This window comes from Alosa sapidissima, chromosome 13 (assembly GCF_018492685.1).
Source record: "Alosa sapidissima isolate fAloSap1 chromosome 13, fAloSap1.pri, whole genome shotgun sequence".
In the NCBI taxonomy this organism is placed as follows: domain Eukaryota; kingdom Metazoa; phylum Chordata; class Actinopteri; order Clupeiformes; family Clupeidae; genus Alosa; species Alosa sapidissima.
In genome coordinates this window covers 28,111,433-28,134,427 of record NC_055969.1, presented here as the reverse complement: position 1 = coordinate 28,134,427, position 22,995 = coordinate 28,111,433, and the positions used below count along the sequence as shown (strand labels likewise).

Genomic DNA, 22,995 nt, shown 5'->3' with positions numbered 1-22,995 from the left:
ACACACACACACACACACACACAGCTCTCTCATGAGGAAAGGGACATTGCTACAACAGCCTATGGAAGGTCACAGAAGTAGTTGTACATACCATCTGACGTACTATCCAATCGGCCGATCAAATCCGACGCCAGCCCCTTCCTGAGAGAGACGATGAAGAAACACAGCACTCTACAGTTAAGTTATTCTACAGTATTCTTCCTTATAGCGCACAGATGAGATGGTTCTAGATCTTACGGCACGCGGCTGCTCACCTGTCCTGTTTGGAGTTGAGATCGCCCAGGTTGGCGGCCAGGTACTTCTCTCGACAGGTGCTGCAGAGCAGGTAGTAAGGGCTGCCCGAGCCGCACTCGCCCCCGAACCAGCCGTCCACGTAGGCGCCGTTGCTGCGGTAACCGCAGCGGCCGGCGCTTTGTCCGCAGCCTGGGTGGTGACGCTTCATGTGGTTGTTGAACTGCAGGGTTAGAGTGCTGCACAGCTCACACTCCACCATCTCATGAGGCTCCGGGTGCTCTTCTCCTCCCTGCGACCACACACACACACACACACACACACACACACACACGTCAGTTTTTCACCCTATGCTTATTTAAAATAGCCATTAACTGTTCATCCTGCCTCATCAACACCAAAAATGCAAACATACCAAAGGGTCATTACTAAATGTTGAAATGACTAAATGTGGCTTTTTACAGGGAGGCTACACCGCGTCCGTAACTGATGTACTCCGTTCGCCTTACGTCAAAATAGATTTGGAAGACTGGTCTAATTTTTTTAAACGTACGCACCACAATCACAACTGGTGTAGCCAGCTCCATTGATTACAATGGAAGCTAATTGTTGCAGCAGACGCTCTGTGAACGGAACGCTTCAGTTACGTGTCCGGGGTAGCCTCCCTGTTATTTCCCCTCCACGACAGGGGGAGTACAGTAACTTCCTGTGTATTAGCCGCATTGTGTATAAGCCGCAGGGCAGTGTTTTATGCAAGTTAAAAGAAACAAAACCATATCAATACCATATTAACTGCCCCCGTGTATTAACCTCATAGCTGAAGAAATTTTGCGAAATCAATGTATAATCCGCGGCTAATAGTTTATAGAAATAGAAATTACGGTATGTCAAGCATGCATTAGAACCGTTCTGTGTTGTAATGTTTAGGGGGCACATGGCAGCTGCAGTACCTCCACCATCCACAGGGTGTCCCTCTCAGAGCTGATGAACTCTGGACTGAGCAGCTCTTCGAAGGGCTCCTCCTGGTAGGAGTCGTCCATGTAGCCCAGCTCCGACTCCTCCTCAGCCGCGAACGGATGTGTCTCCGCCCGCTCTGGCCACTCGGCCACGCCCACATCCTGCCTGTAGAGCGCCGGCAGCGGATTGGGCGACGGAGAATCTGACGGACAGGCAGACAGAATTCATGAGGTGCACAGCTAATATTGCTACAAAGAAACCTTTTGCATTGCAGGACACCACATGAATGTCCTCATGTCTGAATGCCTACCTGCTCTCCTGAAGGACGTTCTCTGGCCCAGACTGGACCTCTGGCGACGGGCAGGTGGTGGCCTGTTCCGGGTCAGGTGCACATCCAAGAAGTTTTCCCTCTCCACCAGGTCAAGGCCAGCCAACAGACTACACACACACACACACACACACACACACACACACACACACACAAAATGGTGTATAGAGAGTTTTAGGTTTGTAATCATCTGGATTAAGATAAAGAGTAGTTGATGGAGAGGAAATGCAAAGGCATGGCAGCGCACCTCTCGCTGGGCTCCCTGTTCTCCTGCAGGTTGAGCGGGGCTGGACTCTCGGGGCACTGCACCGTCTCCGGTCCATCCGGGGACGGCGTGTCCACCGCGCCCGCTGCAGACGTGCCCTCTCCAGGCTGGGGCTCGTCGGCCAGAGGGTGCTCCAGCATCCAGCTGGCCAGGACCTCGATGGTGCGCGAGTCAACTTCCCCCGTCACGCCTGCCGGACACACCAAAGAAGGGTCAAGGGTCACCCACACACTCGTCCACAGTGAGGCTTCTAAACAGTGCCAGTTAGCAGTTTGGGGATGTTAAAGTCTCTCACTTAATGCAGGGAATCTCCTCACTGCTCCTGAAAACCCCAAGCAGCACACATTTGAGTTTCCAACACCACTTCAGTATGTTGAACTATCTAAACCCTTTGCATAGTCAAATCAGAACTATCCAGGCCATGTATAAACTTCTGACTGAAAACCCCTTGCACTTGTACACCTTGATACCAGAGCCCGTCTACGGAGAGCCTGTTCACTCCCTATTAAACCCCATTGTACCGAATTTGGTTGCAGTTCCACCAGAATTCCACTGGTGGCGTTCGCTGATGAGTGCAAAATGAATGGGGGTCTATGGTAGCCTGACGAGCCAGACCCACAATAAAATGTAGGGTCTGGGCACTCACCGTTCGCAGTGCTCAGTCCGAGGGGCGGGATAATCGGTTGTCTTTCAAATTCCCTCTGCACGCAATAGGACAGCGCTATGAGTCCCATGCGTTTTCCCACCAGTGGAGCTAGTTGGCTACTTCAAACTTTTGCCAACTTAAAACCAACCAACAGCAACATCCATCTTCTTTATTTTCAAGTAGCAGGGAATTCAAGCCAAACCGTTGCAACTCTGCCATCAATCATTATGTCAAGCCCGCCTAACGACTCTACACGATTTGATTGGCCTGATAGAAGTTTAATTTTTTGAGCTCACAAGCCAACGGAGAGTTGCTAGACTAGCCCTGGCAGCAAATTTAATTTGCTGCCGCTAGGGTGCGTCTAGATTTCTAGGCTAGGTCTATGGAGCTAGACGGCTAAATTTGTCTCTTTCACACGATTGTCGTTGAAGAATCGCAGATTCTATTGTAGTTTATGCAAGTTCATTATGGATTATATGTCTGAAGTTGAATGTACGAGTACTTGTTAATGAATGACGTCACTGAAACGTTTGAAGGCTTTTTAGAACAATTAAGTGACTTCAAAAAATATAATACTCAACAGTGTGTATTTCCTTTGCCTCCGCTTTCGAATGAAACATTCAAATTACTAAACAAAAAATGATATCCGGAGAAAAGTGGATTTATGGAGGTACAGCTCCACAGACCACCATTCATTCTGCACTTGCCGGCGAGCGGCCTGGAACGTGGAACCAGAGAAGGAACTGCAACCAGCTCAGAAACCGGAAGTTCTCTGTTGATACAACATTCTCTGTTGATACTAACGGACACTGTGCACTATCTGATGGACTCAGACAGGTATGAAAGGAAACTGAAATGTGCATTGCTTAGGGAACCTGATTAGATGGTAAGAGGTTGTGAAGGTCACATGAGCATGGGAAGATTAGTGTGCCCCCCCCCCCCCGCATTGCCCCTGGCGCCACCCACCCCAACAGAAACCCGCCTACTGGCACAGATGATGCCCACATGTGTGGGGGGGACAGAGAGCTGGGATGAGGAGCGGTGAGGAGTGGGAGGAGGGGAGGCGTGGGGTTGGCGTGGCGTGGTGTGGCGTGGGGTGGCGTTGGGGTGATGGAGCACAAGCGGTGATGGGCGCCAGGCAGAGCAGATGGGTGGCGTGAAGGTGGCCCAGACTGAGCGGTGTGCGTCTGCGTCTCTATCGACACACACCACAGCACTCCACCTCGCTCACTGGCTCTGGACCACACACAACTATGGCGTCATGAGAACTGACTAGGCGACTCAAGGCTGTTCCTCCACTGTTTGGTTACGAGACGTCGATGCATATTTTAAAGACGTCGATGCATATTTTAAAGACGTCGATGCACATTTTAAATTTCTCTAAGGAGAAGCAGCAGCTGTGGAACAGTTAGACATGCACTGCTAGAGATGGGGAGGGGAGGGCAGGGACACTAGAGGGAGCTGGACACTATCTGGGGAGACTGGTCAGGAGCTGTGACTGGCTGGAGTACCTGCCGCCTCCATGGCCTTGTAGATATGCCTCATGGAGAAGCCCATTTCTAGCAAGCGAACGGGGACAAACATTTGAGGACGCTCTGGAGTGGCAAGGGAGAACAGACAGATAAATCGTTACCAGAACAGAAACAAGTAAACAACAACAGATTGAAAAAAAAAAAGATTTACAAAAGGATATTGTGATCTGATGAAGAACAAGGCGGTAATTCTATATGGGAAAGAGAACTATCGCTATGTGATACAACTGATGATGCTACTTTACAACAAATAGCAGTACATTATTCAACTACAAATTCATTAAAGAACAATTTCTCCTCTAGAACACTGTGATGGTCTTGTAAAACACGGTGCAAAGAGCACAGGTGAAATAAAATAAAAGCAAATTAAACAGGACAACAGAAAGGGTTTGCCGTTGGCTGTGAATTTCATGGTGCCGTAAAAAAAGAGATGTGTGAGAGCAAGTGCTAACTGCAGTCTCATGCAACCAAAGCCATCACACTCCAAATAAAGCCCCACACACAAGACAGACACATCACTGCAATAGAAAAGAAAAACACTTCCACCAAGACAGCCAACCACAAGGCCTGTGAGATCCACACCAGAGTCAGCCTTCATTGCCATGCTGAAGCAGCCACATCCCTTATAGGCCTGACCCTTCTCCTGTACAGCTCATTAGGAGCCTTTTATCTCTCCCCTGCTCTCCCTTTATTCCCTCTCTCCTCCCTCCCTCTTTTCTCCCTGGTGACTCTTACCCATGGGGGTGCGGGTCTGTCCGCAGGGCTCCAGGAAGCTGGTCTGCTGCTCAGTGAAGCCCTCACAGGAAGCGGAGCTGGCCAGGCTGAGGCCTGGGGGCAGCGTGGGGTTATGGACCAGCCCTGCCAGCGTGGGGAAGCGCGCTAGCACCATCCGCCTGCAATAAGCCGCACACACATACACACAATGCTAGGCTAGTGCTCACCAGTGAGAGAGTGAGAGAGAGAGAGAAAAAGAAAGAAAGAGAGAGGGTATGTGTGTGTGTGTGTGTGTGTGTGTGTGTGTGTGTGTGTGTGTGTGAGAGAGAGGGTGTGTGTGAGAGAGAGAGAGGGGGGGGGTGTGTGAGAGAGAGAGAGAGGGGGGGGGTGTGTGAGAGAGAGAGAGAGAGAGAGAGAAAAAGAGGGTGTGTGTGTGTGTGTGTGTGTGTGTGTGTGTGTGTGTGTGTGTGTGTGTGTGAGAGAGAGAGAGAGAGAGCGCAGATAGAGAAAAAAAGTGACAGTAGGCAATACCTAACCTTGGCTGGCATCATTAGGAAAATAGAAACGCAACCTTTAGTGTTCTACTGTTACACAATAAACCTACAGTGTAAGATGGCACGGTGGACCTCTAATGCCTCATGTGCATGTTACTGCTTCATCCACTACTCGAAAACGCTTGTCATGAGCTAGGACTAGATTACAAACAATCAGTTCAGGCTTACAAAAAGGACACAAGTCATGTTGTCACAAGCATTGACATGAGTGGCTACACCATGCATCAACTCTATGTTGGGGAACGCATGATGTAGGGGGTGCAGAGAGAGGAGAGAGGAGAGGAGAGGGAGGAGAGACTGGAGCCTGTGGTCAGGTGATCATGTGTCAGGTGTGGGGTGGTGCATCTGCAAGTCAGGTCTGGCCTTTTCCCTGATGCCACGTCCAGATGCCAGCGGTTAGGCCAGGCAGGCAGGTCAAAACAGCCCAAGCTGCCGCGTTAGTTTACACACACACACACACACTTACACACACACACTCAAACAAACACACACACACCTAACGGACTCACCTGCCCTCGGACTCTCGCTTTGAGTGTCGGTAGTTTCACCTACTGATGCGGATCTGGAGCGAGAACATCCCGGGGACGTGAGAAACGTGTGCACATGAACGAGTGTGTGTGTGTGAGTGTGTGAGTGGATGCAGTGATCTGGCCTCCACTGATTGGGTTACACTGTGGATGACTAACTACTGATTTTATAAAAGTGCTAACTAGACGATGACCCGTAGGCCCCATACCTAAACCTAACACCAAGTATGGCACAGACATGCTATAAATGGCACTCACTGCAGCAAGTTGATGGGCAGGAAAGGGTTAAAGTTCTCTAGGCCGTCCGCCTGCAATGCGGTCAGCAGAGAGTTGGCCAGGTCGTTGGTGGAGGAGGAGGCCGACTGGCCGAAGGCGGCGGTGCCGTCGGAGCCGTTGCTGTAGAGCGACACCGAGCTGGAGGACTTGGAGACGGGCTGCGAGGCCGAGTGCGGCCCCAGATCTACACAGCAGGAACAAAGAGCACCCACAAAGGGCACAACAGCTTCAGCACACTAGCCCAGTGTAAGGATGCAAGCATAGTACAGAGAGGAATGTGACCACCAATTACGCACCACTGCCATAGAAAACAGGTACAGCAACAAACGCAGTAAGACATTCAACCCTCCCCTCTGCCCCGGGCCTTCAACCCCCCCCCCCCCGCTTCATACCTCTGTGGTCTTTGCCGCTGCCATCCAGGTGCAGCCTGTTGAGGACGCCCTTGTAGATCATCACCTGCGCCCTCTCCAGGTCGGCCAGGGCCACGGGGTGTTTGATGGGGCAGGGTCGCACGGCCCACTTCACCATGCTCCGCACCACAAACTGCAGGACGGAGCGGAGCTCAGGCCCGTCCTCTGCAGGAGGGGGGCTCTGGGCGCCCTCGGCTACGGACGAGGGCCCCGACGAGGACGACGCGTCCGGCCGCTGCACCAGGAGGAGGTCGGCCAGCCGGCCGCTGCCCAGGATGACCGCGAGCGACTTGAGGGCGCCCAGGAGGAGGTAGGAGAGGCGCACGGCGCGGAGCTCCAGGGCGAAGAGGTCGGGCCGAGGCGACGGGTGAGTCGGGGTGGGCAGAGGGGCGAAGGCCTCGGGCTCCGCTCCTGGAGTCCTGGGGGTTTTCGGAGAGGCCTTCTGCTCCGGAGGCTCCTCCGGCTGTCTGGCTCCCTCCTCCCCGGCCGGCTCCTCTCCTTCCCTGGGCACGGCGGCGGATGCGGCCGGGGTCTGCTGGGTGTCCTCGTCCTGCATGACCCGGGCAATGTCCTCGTCCAGCCGGCGCTCCAGCTCACTGCGCTGTGTGGCTGCGGCGGTGGTGGTGGTGGTGGGGTCCGGTTCGGCGCGGCCCCTCCGCAGGGCCCCGGGCCCCTCGGGCTCCTCCAGCAGGCCGGTGAGCAGGAGCAGGTCCAGCAGCACGGCCGGACGCAGGCCGCGGAGCAGCGAGATGTCCAGCTGGGGCACGTCGCACGGCTCCAGGGACGAGAGCGGTGTGTCGCTGGGTGACCAAGAATTCAGGGAGCTTTTGGTTAGTGCCATCAGAGAGAGAGAGAGGCGCAAACATGGAGATAGAGATAATGATGGAAGGAAGGGATGAAAGGAAAGGATGGATGAGTTTTAAAGGAAGTGGGAGAAAAGAAGACAAGAACAAAGAAGAAAAGGATGAATGAGAAAAGTGAAACAAATGGACAAGACAGAAATTAACAGGAGTAAGGGGACGGCAGACATACAGAAAAGGAAATGAGGCTTCACGTCTAGCTTGCAAAGAAGACAAAGGATTGCAGTAATGGAAATTATGATTCAGAGATTGAGCTAAGAAAGAAAGTCATAACACATTGCTACAGTCAATTTTGCATTTAAAACAAAGGGTCATTTGAAATAATAATAATCTTCCAATCTGGTAAAAATGTGTGTGTTTGTGTGTGTGTGTGTGTGTGTGTGTGTGTGTGTGTGTGTGTGTGTGTGTCTGGTACCTGACAGTGAGGTCAGCCTCCTCCCATTGGAGCTTGGCCAGTGGGCTGCCCTCCTTGAGCACCCCCAGCAGTGTGGCCCTGCGCCCGCTGGGTTTGTGGAGGCACACCCCTCCTGCCCGCAGCCCACTGTCCACCCCGCCGATCAGGGCTAGCACGGGCCACACCTCTGTGCACAGGGCATTCAGCTGGGCCTCCGAGAGCCCCGCAGGGCCTGTGACCAGCTCCATAACGCGGCCCGTGGAGCCTCCGCTCTCTGGCCCGCTGCGCTCTTGATCGGCACCCTCCTCTGGACCTTTGGGGCTGTGGCCTGGGCAGGACATGAGACACAGTCAGAGGTCATTAATCTAATCTAAACAACCCACAGCATCGTTTCACAACTAGATTTGGACAAATTAGCATAACACCCTTCCCATGCAGCACATGCCCTTCAAGATAAAAAATAAATAAATAAAAAAACAGAAAATGGTTGCGATTTCACCGTATGAAGGGCTACACCACTAGACAGCGTTGACCAGCCATTTAGAGTGCTTCTGACAGATACAGGTCTATACCCACTGATTCCCCACTTTCATGATCACTGGGTATATATCAGATAATGCTAAGCTGTGTGGGGAGTGGGACTGACCCTGTCTGTGGGCGCCTCCATCTCTGAGCAGCGGGGCGATGAGCTCCAGACGGGCCTGCATGTGTTGGTTGATGTGGCTGGTCCAGCCCTCGACCTGGTGCAGGCGTCTCAGGAGCTGGACGGTGGCCTCCAGCAGCACTGTGGCCCTGGGGCTGCACAGCGGCTCTCCAGCCAGCAGGTCACTGGGCATGCCCCGCATCTGCAGGTCGCACAGCGCCACCTTTGGGAGTGGAGGACAGGAAGGTCAATAACATTGAAAGCAACACGGCTGTCAAGGCCCTGACATATTCACATGGGCATGGTCAGCATCTATAAACACAAGGACCATTTACTATAGACATTAGGAAGGTTCAAATGGCCGACCTTCTCCCCAGGGTTGCTGCTGTAGAAGAGGACACAGGGGTACAGCTCGGTAGCATCCACTCCTTCAAACGCCAGCTTGGGCTCCTGCATGGCAAACAGGATGGACATTAAAGACCACAGCAACACTGAAGTAATAAGTGAAGCAATAGCCCAGTGAGGAGTGATGGTCAATGAACACAACCCCAGAGGTTTTAGGTGGAGTAAATGAAGTGACCTTGTTGTTCTTGGCAAAGGAGATGGTGCGGGCCTCCATGTCCAGAATGCAGGTGATGGTGTCCCCCTGGGTGAAGGAGGGCAGGGCACGGCCCAGTTCCCCGCCGTGGTACAGGCTGCCGCTGTAGGCGCGGTACAGCCACATGTCCGTGGTGGTGCGGTGGTTGTAGTCACGGATGGGCCAGCGCGACACGCCGATGCAGGTGCCCTCATTGCCCTTGTTCTCTTTGGTGATGTAGAACTGCAGAGGAGCACACACAGGGACACCACAGATATCACACAGTGCTACACGTGCACTTCAGATGAGACAAATACAGAGTTCTAGGAAGAAAATACTTCGGCTCTTTTTTTGTGCTTTTGGACTGAAGACATCATGACGGATAAACACCGTGTTGAGACAGGCTGGTTACATACAGCTGGCTAATCCCCAGATGCCTTACACAACTTCAGCTGACCCACTGACATTTAGGAGTCCCTCAGGCACATAACACTGAGACATCTCACCCCACCGTTACAGCCGAGAGCACAGGAGTGGAGCAGCTCAGATGCTGTCCAGCAGGACCTGCCCACGTGTGCCGTACCTTCCAGATGAAGCAGCCGGACGTGATGGCGGTGGTGGCCAGGCCGTAGCCTTTCCCTCCGGCTCCGTGGGCCAGCACGTTCCCGCTCTCCAGCGAGCAGCACGTCAACTTGTGCGGGTCAAACGAGAAGTCTCCAATCGGAATGCACTCGTCCTCACTCATGCTCTCCTACAGGAGAAACACACACACACACACACACGCACACACACACACACACACACACACACACACACACACAGCCAGTGTTCACTCTTCAGCTAACGCTTGAGTTCAGATGTGAGAGGTGATGGTATAAGGAATGTTACTTACCCTTTTGCAGCCCTCAGGGAGAGCTTCCAGATTCTTCCGTACCGCCAGAGGCTCTTCCCACATGAACGTGGACAAAAGTCCAAAGAGTTGGTCGACAATCTAAAAGGGGATAGGAGATCTTTGTGATTTCTGCACACTTCATAATGAAAATATCCTTGGAAACTTTACAAGACCATGCAAATGTTCACCTGTTTGACATGAACTGGCTCAGAGCAGGCGGGTAACAACGCCTCCAGAATGTGGAAGGCCAGCAGCTTGGTTCGCAGGTTCCGGAAACATGGAGTCCCTGAAAACACATCACACGCCACACCTGAAACAGAGCTTTGCCATTCATCACATGCATCAGGTGCTTTTCATTCACAGGCCTGCCAACAGCTTCCTCAACAGAGCTGGGTTATGAATGACTGCTATTTAGGCCACGAGGAAGTATGGCATTGAAGTGATCAACAGGCGTTCTTTTAATGTTACCTGCAGTGCACTTGTAAGAAATGATTGTCATAAGCGGGTCAATCCACTTGATGAAGGTGGAGACTCTTTTGGTGACTCGTAGTGACAGGATGCGTCTCAGGAAGACCAGGAAGTCAGCGAGCTGGGACTCCACTACTCTGCTGCTCCGCACCGCCTCCACCTCTGCACACACACACACACACACACACACACACACGTCATCAGCATAAACAACCATGTTAACACAATCAGAAACACACAGACATGAGGGAAGCTAAATTAAAAAGGACTTCAGTTGAAAATGAATCAGCTGGCTAAAGGCCCATTCACACCAAGAACGATAACGATAACGATAGCTATAAATAAATATCGTTCTCGTTAATATGAATGATGACGTTCACACATAAACTATAACGATAACGACATGAAGAACGATATAGTTGGGGATCACTTTCAGAGCGATTTTCAGAATGATAAAAAGCTAATAGCCAATCAGAACCCATTGAATCACATCATCGTCACATTCATTAACACAAGGAGAGACTTTGTTTATCGTTGTTCAGTGTGAACGCTTTTATCGTTATGGTTATAGTTATCGTTATCGTTCTTGGTGTGAATAGGCCTCAACACTGGCACATTTACAGAAAAGTTAATCAATGAGTGGTGTCTTTGTGAATAAATAAAATGAGATAAGTCCACACTTGCAATCACAGAACTCCTACATCAGCTAAAAGTGTAACTCAACTTCAGTCCCAGTAAAGAGCACAGCAGCCCCTCTATTGTGTGATAAGTGGATAACATTTAGAAGGCTCTTCCCTCCACAAACCAAACACTAAAAGAGCCTCACTTAAAATGCCTGATGTCCTAGTGCCTGAGGCCAAACCTGCTCCTCGGGAGCTATTTGGGGTTCAGCATCTTCCTAATGGACACTTCTGACCCGAGGCAAGTGGAGAAGGGAATCCAGCTGGCCACTCTATGCCGAGAGGCACAGCTGTCTCCAGCAGCATCAGAACAGACGTCTGAAGGAGGTGTCCACCGTAGGCTAGTGGTGTGGTTGGAGTTGCTGACTTACTCTCTAGCCTGTGCTTGGCGCTGCTGCCGTGGGACTCAGGCTGCTCCACCATGCTGCTCTCTAGCGCCTCCTGCTGCCGGACGCTGAGCAGGAGCCCCTGCAGCTGGTCGCACATCACGTCCATCAGAGCCTGGGACACCTCCAGAGGCAGGGCTTCCTCATAAGAGCTGGATCCACATGCGCACACAAACAAACACAAACATAAACACACAGGCACACAGACACACACAGGCACACACAGACACACACAGACACACACAGACAGAGAGAAGATGCGATAGCAACATGATCAATCAACATAAAGTTGTCATCATCCCATGGGGCCCATAAAACATCCTGGTAACATAATGGTATCTATTAGAAACACAGCCCCATAGATCCTCTACTGTCCTCTAGTGGTGAGGAAATGAACATCACATGCACTCATCCTCATTTAGTTCTGCCCCCATGTCTGCCCTCTACACGGCTGGGCCTGTGCCCCTCACCTGGCGGCGATGGCAAGTATCTGCAGCAGACGGGCACTGGCCAGCTTGACCGCTCCGCTCAGCAGCATGTGTCCAGAGACGGAGGCGGCCAGCCAGCGCTGGTTCATGAGCACGCAGGTGCTGTCGGTCAGGCAGGAGAGGATCTCCAGCAGGCCGCTGCGGATCATCACCACCAGGTCCACTGGCTGGTAGTGGAAGTTGAGCGCAAACACCGTGGCCAGCAGGAGGTGCTGGTAGGCTCCTGAGGAACACCACACACCAACACCATCAGTCACATGGAGCTAGGAGGCTATTGCACAACGACTCTTGCACAACGCTGCCAGAGTAAACACACTGCATTGCTCACCTGTCTGCTCTTTCTCTAGCGCCACCTTCTGGCGAAGGACGCGCACCAGCTGCTGGTAGAGTGTGTGAGCAGCAGACTGCAGCTCCCTCTGAGTGCTCATCTGAGCTGACTGTGTCCCAGACTGCACACGCAAAAAACACACACACACAAACACACACACACACACACACACGTATATATCAAACGCATGTCATACATTCAAAATAGATCAACATTCAATATAGGAGAATGAGAGTGAAGGAAGTGCTAGTTCTAGTCCACTCATATTAGTGTGTTCTCTTGGCTGTACACAGGGCTCTTACAGTGTAGTGCTGCAGCTTCTCTGGGGGGCTGGACAGGCTGCCTGAGGTGGGGGTGCCCAGACCGAAGCAGCCCGACAGGAACTGCAGTTGCACTGACTGCAGGAGGCCAGGGAAGCGTGGGGGCGCTGTGGAGCCACTGCTCTTATCCTCCATCTCGTGCAGGAATGTGGAGATCTGGCACAAGGCCTCCAGCCGCACCTAACAACACCGTCACCACAGCAGCAGTCAGAAACGACATCCCAGGGCTTTCATCATGCACAGACTCTATATATGCATGTCTTATCTATTTGCACTTGTCTAGTGGTGTCCTATGTTTAGTTATGCTAGTGTGTGTCAAATCTTTTTAATACTGCACATTGGAGTATGGGAGAAACACAATTTCAGCCTGCTGTGTAATGTACTGTTGCATGGTTTGATTGACAATAAAGTGGACTTGGACTTATGTTTACTGGTCAAATGTATCAGCGCAGGTCAACTGGGACCTCTAGACCTGCCCTCTTGCGGAGGGTCCGTGGGCCTCACCTCTGCCCTCTGCTGCTGCTGGGCCATGGCCAGGGTGATGGCCTTGGGGTCGGCCTGCAGGCCGGCGTCGCGCTCCACCAGGGCGGAGGTGCGCAGCAGGCTGCCGCACAGGAAGTGGAAGACTTGGCCCAGGATGGGCGAGCCCGGGCCGGCCGGGCACAGCGTGGCGCTGGGGCTGATGCACTGCCGCAGGCGCTCCCACGCGTCTTTCATGATGCCCAGAGAGCACAGGGGCAGCCCTGCAACACAGGGGGCGGCACAGCGGGGCACAGAGGGCACAGTCACACAACTGACCACACTACACACAGCTACTCCAGGAAAAACAAATCACCACAACTCCATATCACCCTACATAACATAACGTGGCCTTTACATAATGCACTTACCCATTTTGTTCTTAAAGGACCTTGTGGACACTTTTGATTGATCTGCGGTCTACAACAGGTAATAAAAAGAGGCATTAGCAATTAGCATGGGACTTTAAAGACTATATAGCTACTGTTATACAACAGATGCAGTAGCTCCTCTTTTGAACATTAACATTAGCCACTCTGAGAACACACCTCTCCTTGTCTCTTGGACTCCGAGGAGAACCTGAACTCTGACATTGGGCTGAGGAAGGGTTGGGACTCCATAGATGAAGGAGACCTACTGCAAGAGAGGGGGGAACGCAGTCAGTACTCAAGAGAATAGAGAGAAATGAGCACACAGCCACAAGTACAATCCTGTACAATCATGTTCACTCATTCACAGGCTCACGTACCGCGATTGGTCACTCTCGGCCTGGAAGTCGGCGGCCTCGGTGGGCTCCTGCCACGCGGCGCGGACCCCCAGCAGCAGGAAGACGCAGCGGGACACCAGCAGGTGGCAGGCGGCTGGGAAGGACAGGGCGTGGTCGGGGGGGCGGCCGCGCTCCCACTGCCTGGGCGGCGGCTCGCGCTCGGGCGTGCCGGGGCTCTCAGTGCTGCTGGGCAGCGTGCTGGTGCCGGACGACTCGTACACCGTCTCGTTCTGCTGCAGCTGCATGGCCTCCCTTGTGGCCAAGAAACACTGCAGCACCTCTGCAAGGGTCAAGAGGAGAGATGATGCACAGCGGCCTTGTACACAGCACAGCTGATAGGGATGCAGTGAGGAGGAGTGGAAAATAAACTGTCTAGTGTGTGTGTGTGTGTGTGTGTGTGTTTCTGTGTGCGCGTGTACGTGTTTCTGTGTGTGTGCGTGTATGTGTTTCTGTGTGTGCATGCATGTTCTTCCATGCACATGCAGCCATAACTGAGGCAGGGATGGAGTGTGGAAGGGTGCAAAACAAACACTGCAAAAGTCTGTGTGTGTGTGTGTGTGTGTGTGTTTGTGTGTGTGAGAGTGTGTGTGTGTGTGTGTGTGAGAGTGTGTGTGTGTGTGTGTGTGAGTGTGTGTGTGAGTGTATGAGTTTTTGTGTGTGTGTGTGTTTGTGTGTGTGTGTTTCTGTGTATTTGTTTCTGTGTGTGCATGCATGTTCTTCCATGCACATGCAGCCATAACTGAGGCAGGGATGGAGTGTGGAAGGGTGCAAAACAAACACTGCAAAAGTCTGTGTGTGTGTGTGTGTGTGTGTGTGTGTGTGTGTGTGTGTGTGTGTGTGTGTGTGTGTGAGTGAGAGAGAGTGTGTGTGAGAGTGTGTGTGTGTGTGTGTGTGAGTGTGAGTGTGTGTTTGAGTGTGAGAGTGTGAGAGTGTGAGAGTGTGTGAGTGTGAGTGTGAGTGTGAGCGTATGTGTGTTCTTGCAGGTCCATGCACAGCCAATGCAGAGACAGCGGTGGTCTCATGTCCATGCCTGCATGCCGTGGCCTGCTCTGAGGCGGGGCAGAGGAACAGGTGTGTGTTTACCCGGCAGGTACATACTGCTGATGCTGGGCGTCTCCTCCTCGGGCAGCTCCTGGTCCTGGTTGTGCTCGGACGAGGGGCCCTGGGCCCCGGCCTCTCGCCGGCTCTGCTCACCAGACGGGCCCGGCTCCTGACAGTCCTCGCTGGGGCTCTGGGAGCTCAGCGAGCTCTGGAGGGAGGCACAGCAGAGCACGAGGGTTGGAATATAGCTCATCTCCACTGCAATGTTCTGGAGTATAAACTTGGGATGAAAGCTGAGTCTACAGTGTGTGTGTGTGTGTGTGTGTGTGTGTGTGTGTGTGTGCGCGCATCTTGTGTAGGACTCTTCTCATCCTAACAATGGATTATTCTTACCGCTGAAATCAAGAAGATGCCTATGTAGTCACAAAGCCAGAACTGAGAGACTGAGAGGAGAAGTTTTTATCCCCAGGCCCTCCGAACTCACACTATACTGACTTTGCACTCATTCACTCCTCAGCACTCATGACCCCCCCCCCCCCCCACACACACACACACCTACATGACTTTTAGCACTTTTACATCCCTCTCCCTATGCTACAGACCTTTTATTTATTTTCTTATTTCATCACACGTCAAAACACACACACACATCTGACTTTCTCCAACTTTTGCACATCTCCATAGAACTTTTTATTTATTATTTTTGATTTCTCCTCCATCTATCTACCCATGTCCTTGATTGCCTAGCCTTTCCCCCCCACCCCACCCCCGTCCCCAACACACACACAAAAAACACACACACTTACATCATCACTGTCATCACCTCACATACATACATACATACATACATACATACATACATACATACAGCACACTGCTTGCTACAGTAAGCCTCCTCTTACCCAGTGCTGCACACTGCCCCCCCCCTCCCTACATACACAGCACATTGTCTTCAGGATCTTCTCCAACACACATCCTCTACATACTTACAGCACACTGCCCCCACCTACCCACACACACGCTACACACACACACACACAGTCACTGCTCCACTCCCCTCCCGCCCACACACACACACACACACATCTTCACTGTCATCACTCACATACATCATACATACAGTACTCTGCTTGCAATAGTAAGTCCCTTCACCATACTTGCAGTACACTGCCCCCCCCCCTCTCCCCTACATACACAGCACATTGTCTCATGAGGAAGCTTCTCCAACACACATATTGCACACTGCCCTCTCCCCACATACACAGCACACTATCCCATCTCCCCTGTCACCCCCCCAACACACACACCAAGACCCCTGGAAGTTGGGTTAGCCCCTTGAGCCGTGGATCTGCCCAAGGTTTCTTCCTTGGTAAGGGAGTTTTTCCTTGCCCCTGTTGCTCTAGGGTGCTCCTTGTTGGTGCCCCCCGCCCAATCCCAATCCTCCCCCACCTTTTTTATGCAGCCCTTGCCACTTAATCTACTAAACCCCTCTTCTACTGCACTTTTTACCCCCCCCCAATAAATGCACAAATAGGCTGACACCAGACATAATTTCACTGCATTTCTTACTTCCAGTAACTATATGCATGTGACAATAAACTTCCTTGTATCCTTGTATATGCATTAATATGCTGATGTTCATTCTTTTTGGTGACTATTAGTAAATCCCTTCACCTGAAGTTAATCATAGTACAGCATAGTGTCCATAGTCTACTCCTGTTCCTACTGAGAGCTCAGTTGACTGGGTGTTCTGGACACCGGCCCTTCCTCACTCACCTGTTTGTTGGAAACTGTGGCTGGTGGGTTGCCCGTGTTCGCTATGCTCTCTTTGAGTGACAGCAGTGTGTTGCGGATCTTGTACACCATCTCGTAGATCTCAATAAGCATCTCACATGGCTCATACCTAACACACAGGATAGAGGAGACATTTATGGCCGGGCGATACAACTGGAGCTCCTTCTGTTGCTATTTCCCAGCTTTACACACACACACACACACACACACACAAACACAAACACAAACACAAACACACAGGGACACTTATGCACTGGCACACAGACTGGGGGCTGTTTATTCTGCTCCATAAATCCCATCTCAATATTCAGTAGGCACTAAAGCTCCCAAATGACTCATTATGAGCAAGTCTTCCATCACACATGCAAGGCATTACTGTTTCAAGGGAATCGTCAATCTGTGTGTGTGTGTGTGTGTGTGTGTGTGTGTGTGTGTGTGTGTGTGTGTGTGTGTGTGTGTGTGTGTGTGTGTGTGTCTTGGCAAGTGACTGAATGAATGAGAGTGTAACAAAGAGGTGTGTGTGGGCGGCGGAGTAAATCATTTGGAATGGTGGCCACTCACTTGTCCTGCCAGTAGGCCTCGTCCTGCAGGCCAGTGTGTTTGAGCAGAACAGCCAGACTGCACCGGCAGGCCGTCTCCAGCAGGGAGTCACCTGGAGGGCCGCCGTTATCCCAGTCTGCAACAGGGAAGCAAACAGATAGGTGGTTAAGCCAGTTCACCCCCCCCCCCCCGAGGCCCCCCAGGCACACCAGATGGCACCTCCCCTACAGCTGTGTACACCTGAGCAGGTGGGTCGTTGGTCTTCCTCACCTCGGCTGATGGCGTACTCCTTCATCTTCCTCCAGAGGCCGCTGGCCGGCTCCCGCCCGGAGCCCAGCGCCAGGTCCACCAGCATGGTGCCCTCCTCGCTCAGGCCCAGGTCTGCCAGCCTGGCGTCGGGGCAGCCCAGCAGGATGGCCTCCGTCAGCCAGCCGGTGGCAAAGTCTGAGCACCAAACCGCAAAAGTCAGCACACAGTCCAGAAACGACCATGCAAAAAGCATGATGCTGACAACATGGGCTTTATATTACATTACATTACATTACATTTGGCTGACGCTTTTTTATATAGTGTTGCTTTTCAAACCACTAAACTCAGCAGGATTACAAACCATATCAATCAATTTCAAAGTACTGCATTGTTAAATGTGGAAAATACACTATATTTTAGCTTAATATGTATATATATATTTAGCATAATATATATTGATATTATCCTTTATCTGACTAGTGCATGCAGTATGGCATGCGGGGCAGACTTTGAGACAGATTGTAAACTGAGGGCTACCCGGACAGTGGGGATGGGCTTGCGGAGTTAGCTGTGGGCCAATTCTACCTAGCTGCTCAAAGTCCATCTCCAGACCGTTCCTCAGCAGTGGGTTGCACAGCCAGAACTCCGCTGTCTTCTCCTGGATGGAAGGGGGCGGCCCCTGCAGCATGCCCCCCAGACACCGACCAATGGCCAGTGCCACGGTCCTCTCCAGGTCCAGCAGCCACATCCAATCCTCTGGCTCGGCCCCTGTGGCTGATCCCGCCCCCTCGGTCACCTCTGAAACCAGGAAAGCGCTCATGAGTGTGTTGCTTCAGCGTTGTGAGTCATCTAAACAGGACTCATTTTTTATTGCTTTCCCAACAAAAATAGCTACGAAGTTTAGTCTGGGAGAAAACAGACACTCATAAAATGGAGACACACAATCCAGTCAGAGGCTGAAAACGTTTATAAGATACAGGCACGACTGGGCCCTGTTTTACTGGTTTTACTGAGAATTCTGTTCAAATTAGTCAGTCAATACCCTGTCTTAACTTGCAACCGGTCTGATACCAAATTCACCTACATTCTAAATGAAAAAAAAAAAATCACCTTTTCTAAACCCAGTGAACTTGTTTTCCCCTACATAAAACATTGAGCAATCTCTAACAGGCCAAACTACTGACGTTTTCTGAGTCTGTTATTAACCTTTTCCTACACTACTTTACAGAAGCTGTCAGGAAAATGGTGCAGCATTTGGAAAAAGAACAGCACTGCAAAATTAATAAATTATATGCTTGAGAATAAATAACTTAACTCTTAACAATTGTTTCAAATTCCATATTTTAAAAACCCTAACTTGTCAAAATAACAAAAAGATGCCATGTTTACATACCTTGAAGAAACTAAGATCATATTCATCTTTAAACAACACAATACTAATGTTTTAACTGAGGAGGAGTTCAGAAATCAATATTGGGCGAAATAACCCTGATCAGCTTTCTTGCATTTTGGCACAGCTTTTCTAGCTTTGAACGACTTCCACCATGCCCCTAGGAGCCTGTTACGACCCGTCCTCGCTGTGCACTTCGCCCCAGCGGCCGTTTGCCATTCTGTTTGTAGGTCACTTGACATCATCCTAAGATCTTTTAGTGACGTTCGAATGAGCTGGCGGTCATCCTGGTCAATGGAGTCGTTTCCGCCATCTGCAAATCTGTAGCTCCTCTCTGTTCTTATGAACCACTGTTTTGAGGATGACATTCCTGACAACATCACTGCATTGAACCGATCTTTCCCTCACTCAAAATGTTTCTTTTGACTTGTTCAACTTTTTGTCTTGTAAGTAGTCAATTTTACAATAGTTACCTTTGGATGCTAGTTACTTTTGAGGTGTTACTAGCACTTTTGTGCCGACCAACTGCTGCTATAGCAAGAGTATGATGACGACAATAGCAGTAGTTTTGATATATTTTCTTCTTAAAATAAGATTTGGTTTAAATTATCATCTAATACTCTTTAAATAGATAGATATAGAAATAGATATGACAAGATTTTCGATTGGCATTTTAATCCCTTCTGGAGCTTTATGGTTTTTTTTTTTTATTATTATTATTTTCTAAGCTCAGAGGGTATGTGCCTGTTTCCTGTACTTTTCTTGGTTGTGCGTGTGCATATGTATGTATGTGCGTGTGCGTGTGCGTGTGCGTGTGTGTGTGCGTGTGACTCTGTGCACTCCCTCACCAGGAGAGGATCCCTCCAGCTCCAGGTCCTCGAGCAGGCCTGTGGCGGGCAGGAAGCAGTTGAGCTCGTTGAGGTGCTCCAGCAAAGAGAGCAGGTGAGGCAGCAGCGGGCGCACCACCCCCAGCGGCAGCAGCAGCAGAGAGTACATCACCTGGCACAGCAGGCTCCCCGCCACCGAGCCACACAGCACCGCTAGGAAAGAGAGAGAGGGAGGGAGAGAGAGGAGGAGGAGAAGAAAAGGGTGAAGGAAGAGAAGAGGGAGGAGATGTCAAAATGACAGTTGATGAAAAGGTTAAGATTAAAAGGTTGTCAAATGTGAGGTAACAATAAGCTCGGTTCCCATTCAAGAAAAATTAGAAAATGTTCATCTGAGTGTGTTTCCACCTGCTGTGTCTTGATCATTAAAATGAACGCTCTCCTAATCAAGAGAGGAGTTGGGAATAGCTGAGGGATCAAAATGTAAGGTTGGCAGGGCAACATTGACGGAAACATGCAAGAAAACTACAAAAAATGTGAATTTATGCTAATTAAAGCTGAAGTTGGCAAGTCTGACAGATTGAGGGGATTTAGCCAAAATGTTGAATGTTTACAACTCTCATGCCCCTCCCCCACTACCACCAAGCACCCTCTCATCGAGTTTGTGCTCGTCAGTGCGCACCAGACTGCACCAGACTGTGATTAACAGTAAGATCTCACACAGCCCTGCTCTGATTGGACCAGAAGAACCGGGAGCTGTGGATTTTTGCAAAACAAATAACAGGCTCTACACGGAGGTAGAAATGCGAGTTTTTTTTCTAAAACCGGCTAATTTATGTTGTTCTGTCGGAGCATAGTGTCGGTTTCAGTGAATATGATCAAAAAAATCTTGCCAACTGCAGCTTTAAGTCGTGTCTACCCACTTAAGTGGTATTATACCTTATGCACATGGAGAGTTTATCCACTCCTTCTACTGAATTAGATTTGTATTCACTTTAGAAGATGTTATGCAAATTACAAGTGTTTTCAGTCAGGATTTCCTATTCCAATACTCCAAATGTGCATTAAGAAGTTGAATGGAAACCCAGCTATAGATGAATAACTCTGAGCCTCACACTGAGCAATGCTAATAGCAAGGCAGCAGACGTTGCTAAAGCAGGGAACCTACTGTGCAGTTTCTGGATGACGTGCTTATCCAGTGAGCTCTCCTCCAGCAGGATGGTGGATCTTCTGAAGGTCTCGGCGGCGTAAGGTAGCAGGAGACACAAGTGCTTGTGGAGCAGCGTCACACTGCTGTCGTCCTGAGGGGAGATGAGAGCAGCACAGGTCTCACCTAAGCCATACTGAGGGCCTTACAGCACGGCCGTACGCTCACCTCGTTTTTGCACTGGGCTGCAGAGGTTGATAGTTTTGTAGCACAATCCACAAAATCTCTAGCATCGGTGGTTACAGACACCTCAACTATACTCTAGAAAACTCATTTGAAATGTCACTAGCGCTAAGCTGGTAAATCATCTATAGCACAGACCGATTTGTTTGTAACATGTGCTACATACTGTATATGCAGTACCATACAGCCCTGCCTTACAGCCTGTAGGACATATGCTTCAGTCTAAACCGGAACAGAACTGGTTCTACAACCAGTTGATAAAATGTACCAGTTGGTGGTGAGGTGAGAAGTGGTGGCCACATGTCACATTCGTCTCTATGCTGTACATGTAAAGTATGCATAGAGAATGCAGTGTCTGTGGGGATGTTAAAACGCTGCTCTGTGCACTAGTGTCTAGTGCAAAGAACTTTAATAAAGTTGAGATAGAGATGGAAGCCTCTGTGTAGGTGGAGACGCCACAGTAACAAATGCAGTTCAGCCTGCAGAGAGAGAGAGCAACAGAGAGAGAGAGCAACAGAGAGAGAGAGAGAGAGAGAGAGAGAGAGAGAGAGAGAGAGAGAGAGAGAGAGAGAGAGAAAGAGAGAGAGAAAGAGAGAGAGAAAGAAAGAAAGAAAGAAAGGAGAGAGAGCCAGCGTACCTCTGTGTTGGTGTAGATGAAGCAGTGGGCCAGCAGGTGTTTGTGCAGCGCAGACAGGAGGTGGTGGAAGTGTGACGGCGGCTCCGTCTGCCTCTTGGCCTGGCTGGCCCGCTGCTTGTCGCTGTTCTTCTCCAGCTCCCCAAAGGCACGCTCCTGGGGGACGGCACACGCAAACAGCACACGCACAGCCTCAAACCACTGAGCTCTTCAGCAGCGCCCACTAATGAGCACACCCAGCTATACATCACATCACAGTGGCCTTAATGAGAGACAATGCCCCACTTCTCCTCCCCTCCCCTCCCCTCCCCTGCACTGCCCTGCCCTGCACGCCAGCCAGCCCATTACAGAGAGCTGGATGGAACACAGAGAGGACGGAGAGTTGACGCCCAGACTGGGCTCCAGAGGCATTAGTGCTCTTACTACTGTGCACAACAGTCTCAGGCAGAACAGGAACACATCCATTGTAGGCTTCTAATTCTATGGTCCTACCTTAGTCAGCAACATATTTTTCTCAACAAGGATGACAAAGTCTTAAGGTACTTCATTATGAAGCCCAAATAACCAAATCGTCCTTAGCAAGCATGTGTGACATGGCCAACAGCACTTTTTCTTTCAGTGCAGCCTAATTGTTGGAGAAACGGTGCTGAATGCAGTTTGAGGGTAAGGCCTGCAGGCCTAGAGCAGACTAGATGTGCTAGTAATTGTGGTAATGGCCATTGTATTGGCATAGCCATGTAAAATAAAACATTCAGCTTCAGATCAAATGTAATGCCTGCCTTCCTGCAACTGCACACATTTTTAGGCCTTGAAAAAAATGATGGGAATGGGGGGAGGGCGTCAGTATTACAACATAACTGAAAATCAGTTACATAGACATTCTATTCAGTCGATGTGAATATGAACAGTGGAACTCAGAAAACAGATTCTCTCTCACACACACACATACACATACACAACCAGGCTCTCTCTCGGTCTCTGTCGCTCCCTCACCGTGTAGAATCCGATGCTGAGCAGCAGGGTCTTGAGCAAGACCTCCGCCAGGTGCAGCTGGTCTGGAGAGTTGGCACTGGGCGGGAGCTGGTCAGGGGAGTGGGGCGGGGGCAGGCCAGCGTTCAGCTCCCCGGGAGAGCTGTAGCCCAGGAGGGAGGCCACGTGGGACTGCTCCTGCAGGCTGTTCAGCACCATGTCCAGCTGCAGACGCTGCAGGGACCATAGAAAAGCAAAGCGCCTTTAGGAGACCGAGACCGCACCGTTACACCATGAAAGGCTGAAGCGAGCACGATCAATACGAGCCGACGTGCCTGCCTGCCTTCTTGTGTGTGTCAGAGAGGGGTCAGGAAACCAAGCTCCCAGCTATCAGTCCTGAGAA

General features: G+C 50.8%; 1 protein-coding gene across 12 annotated transcripts in view; it reads right to left on the bottom strand.

Moving 5' to 3' along the window:
* LOC121680306 (probable E3 ubiquitin-protein ligase HERC1) overlaps positions 1-22,995 on the bottom strand; it is a 58,269-nt gene that overhangs the window by 21,568 nt on the left and 13,706 nt on the right. For 2 of the 12 annotated variants that reach the window (XM_042059583.1, XM_042059584.1), the window contains exons 14-47: positions 22,617-22,826; positions 21,627-21,779; positions 20,768-20,900; positions 19,624-19,815; positions 17,971-18,183; positions 17,407-17,580; positions 17,158-17,272; positions 16,579-16,705; positions 14,845-15,010; positions 13,744-14,041; positions 13,544-13,631; positions 13,367-13,415; positions 12,981-13,219; positions 12,459-12,656; positions 12,157-12,277; positions 11,811-12,051; positions 11,326-11,492; positions 10,275-10,436; positions 9,995-10,092; positions 9,807-9,905; positions 9,498-9,665; positions 8,918-9,157; positions 8,704-8,787; positions 8,341-8,560; positions 7,716-8,022; positions 6,423-7,264; positions 6,013-6,214; positions 4,695-4,852; positions 3,939-4,022; positions 1,764-1,971; positions 1,499-1,626; positions 1,182-1,390; positions 255-523; positions 92-171 (exon numbers count right to left, since the gene is read on the bottom strand). In XM_042059583.1, coding sequence (XP_041915517.1) covers positions 92-171; positions 255-523; positions 1,182-1,390; positions 1,499-1,626; positions 1,764-1,971; positions 3,939-4,022; positions 4,695-4,852; positions 6,013-6,214; positions 6,423-7,264; positions 7,716-8,022; positions 8,341-8,560; positions 8,704-8,787; positions 8,918-9,157; positions 9,498-9,665; positions 9,807-9,905; positions 9,995-10,092; positions 10,275-10,436; positions 11,326-11,492; positions 11,811-12,051; positions 12,157-12,277; positions 12,459-12,656; positions 12,981-13,219; positions 13,367-13,415; positions 13,544-13,631; positions 13,744-14,041; positions 14,845-15,010; positions 16,579-16,705; positions 17,158-17,272; positions 17,407-17,580; positions 17,971-18,183; positions 19,624-19,815; positions 20,768-20,900; positions 21,627-21,779; positions 22,617-22,826 — 6,442 coding nt within the window. Of the gene's footprint in view, positions 1-91; positions 172-254; positions 524-1,181; positions 1,391-1,498; positions 1,627-1,763; positions 1,972-3,938; positions 4,023-4,694; positions 4,853-5,736; positions 5,790-6,012; positions 6,215-6,422; positions 7,265-7,715; positions 8,023-8,340; positions 8,561-8,703; positions 8,788-8,917; positions 9,158-9,497; positions 9,666-9,806; positions 9,906-9,994; positions 10,093-10,274; positions 10,437-11,325; positions 11,493-11,810; positions 12,052-12,156; positions 12,278-12,458; positions 12,657-12,980; positions 13,220-13,366; positions 13,416-13,543; positions 13,632-13,743; positions 14,042-14,844; positions 15,011-16,578; positions 16,706-17,157; positions 17,273-17,406; positions 17,581-17,970; positions 18,184-19,623; positions 19,816-20,767; positions 20,901-21,626; positions 21,780-22,616; positions 22,827-22,995 lie in introns of all 12 variants that reach the window. The other 10 variants (XM_042059590.1, XM_042059594.1, XM_042059592.1 and 7 more) reach the window with 9 other exon arrangements.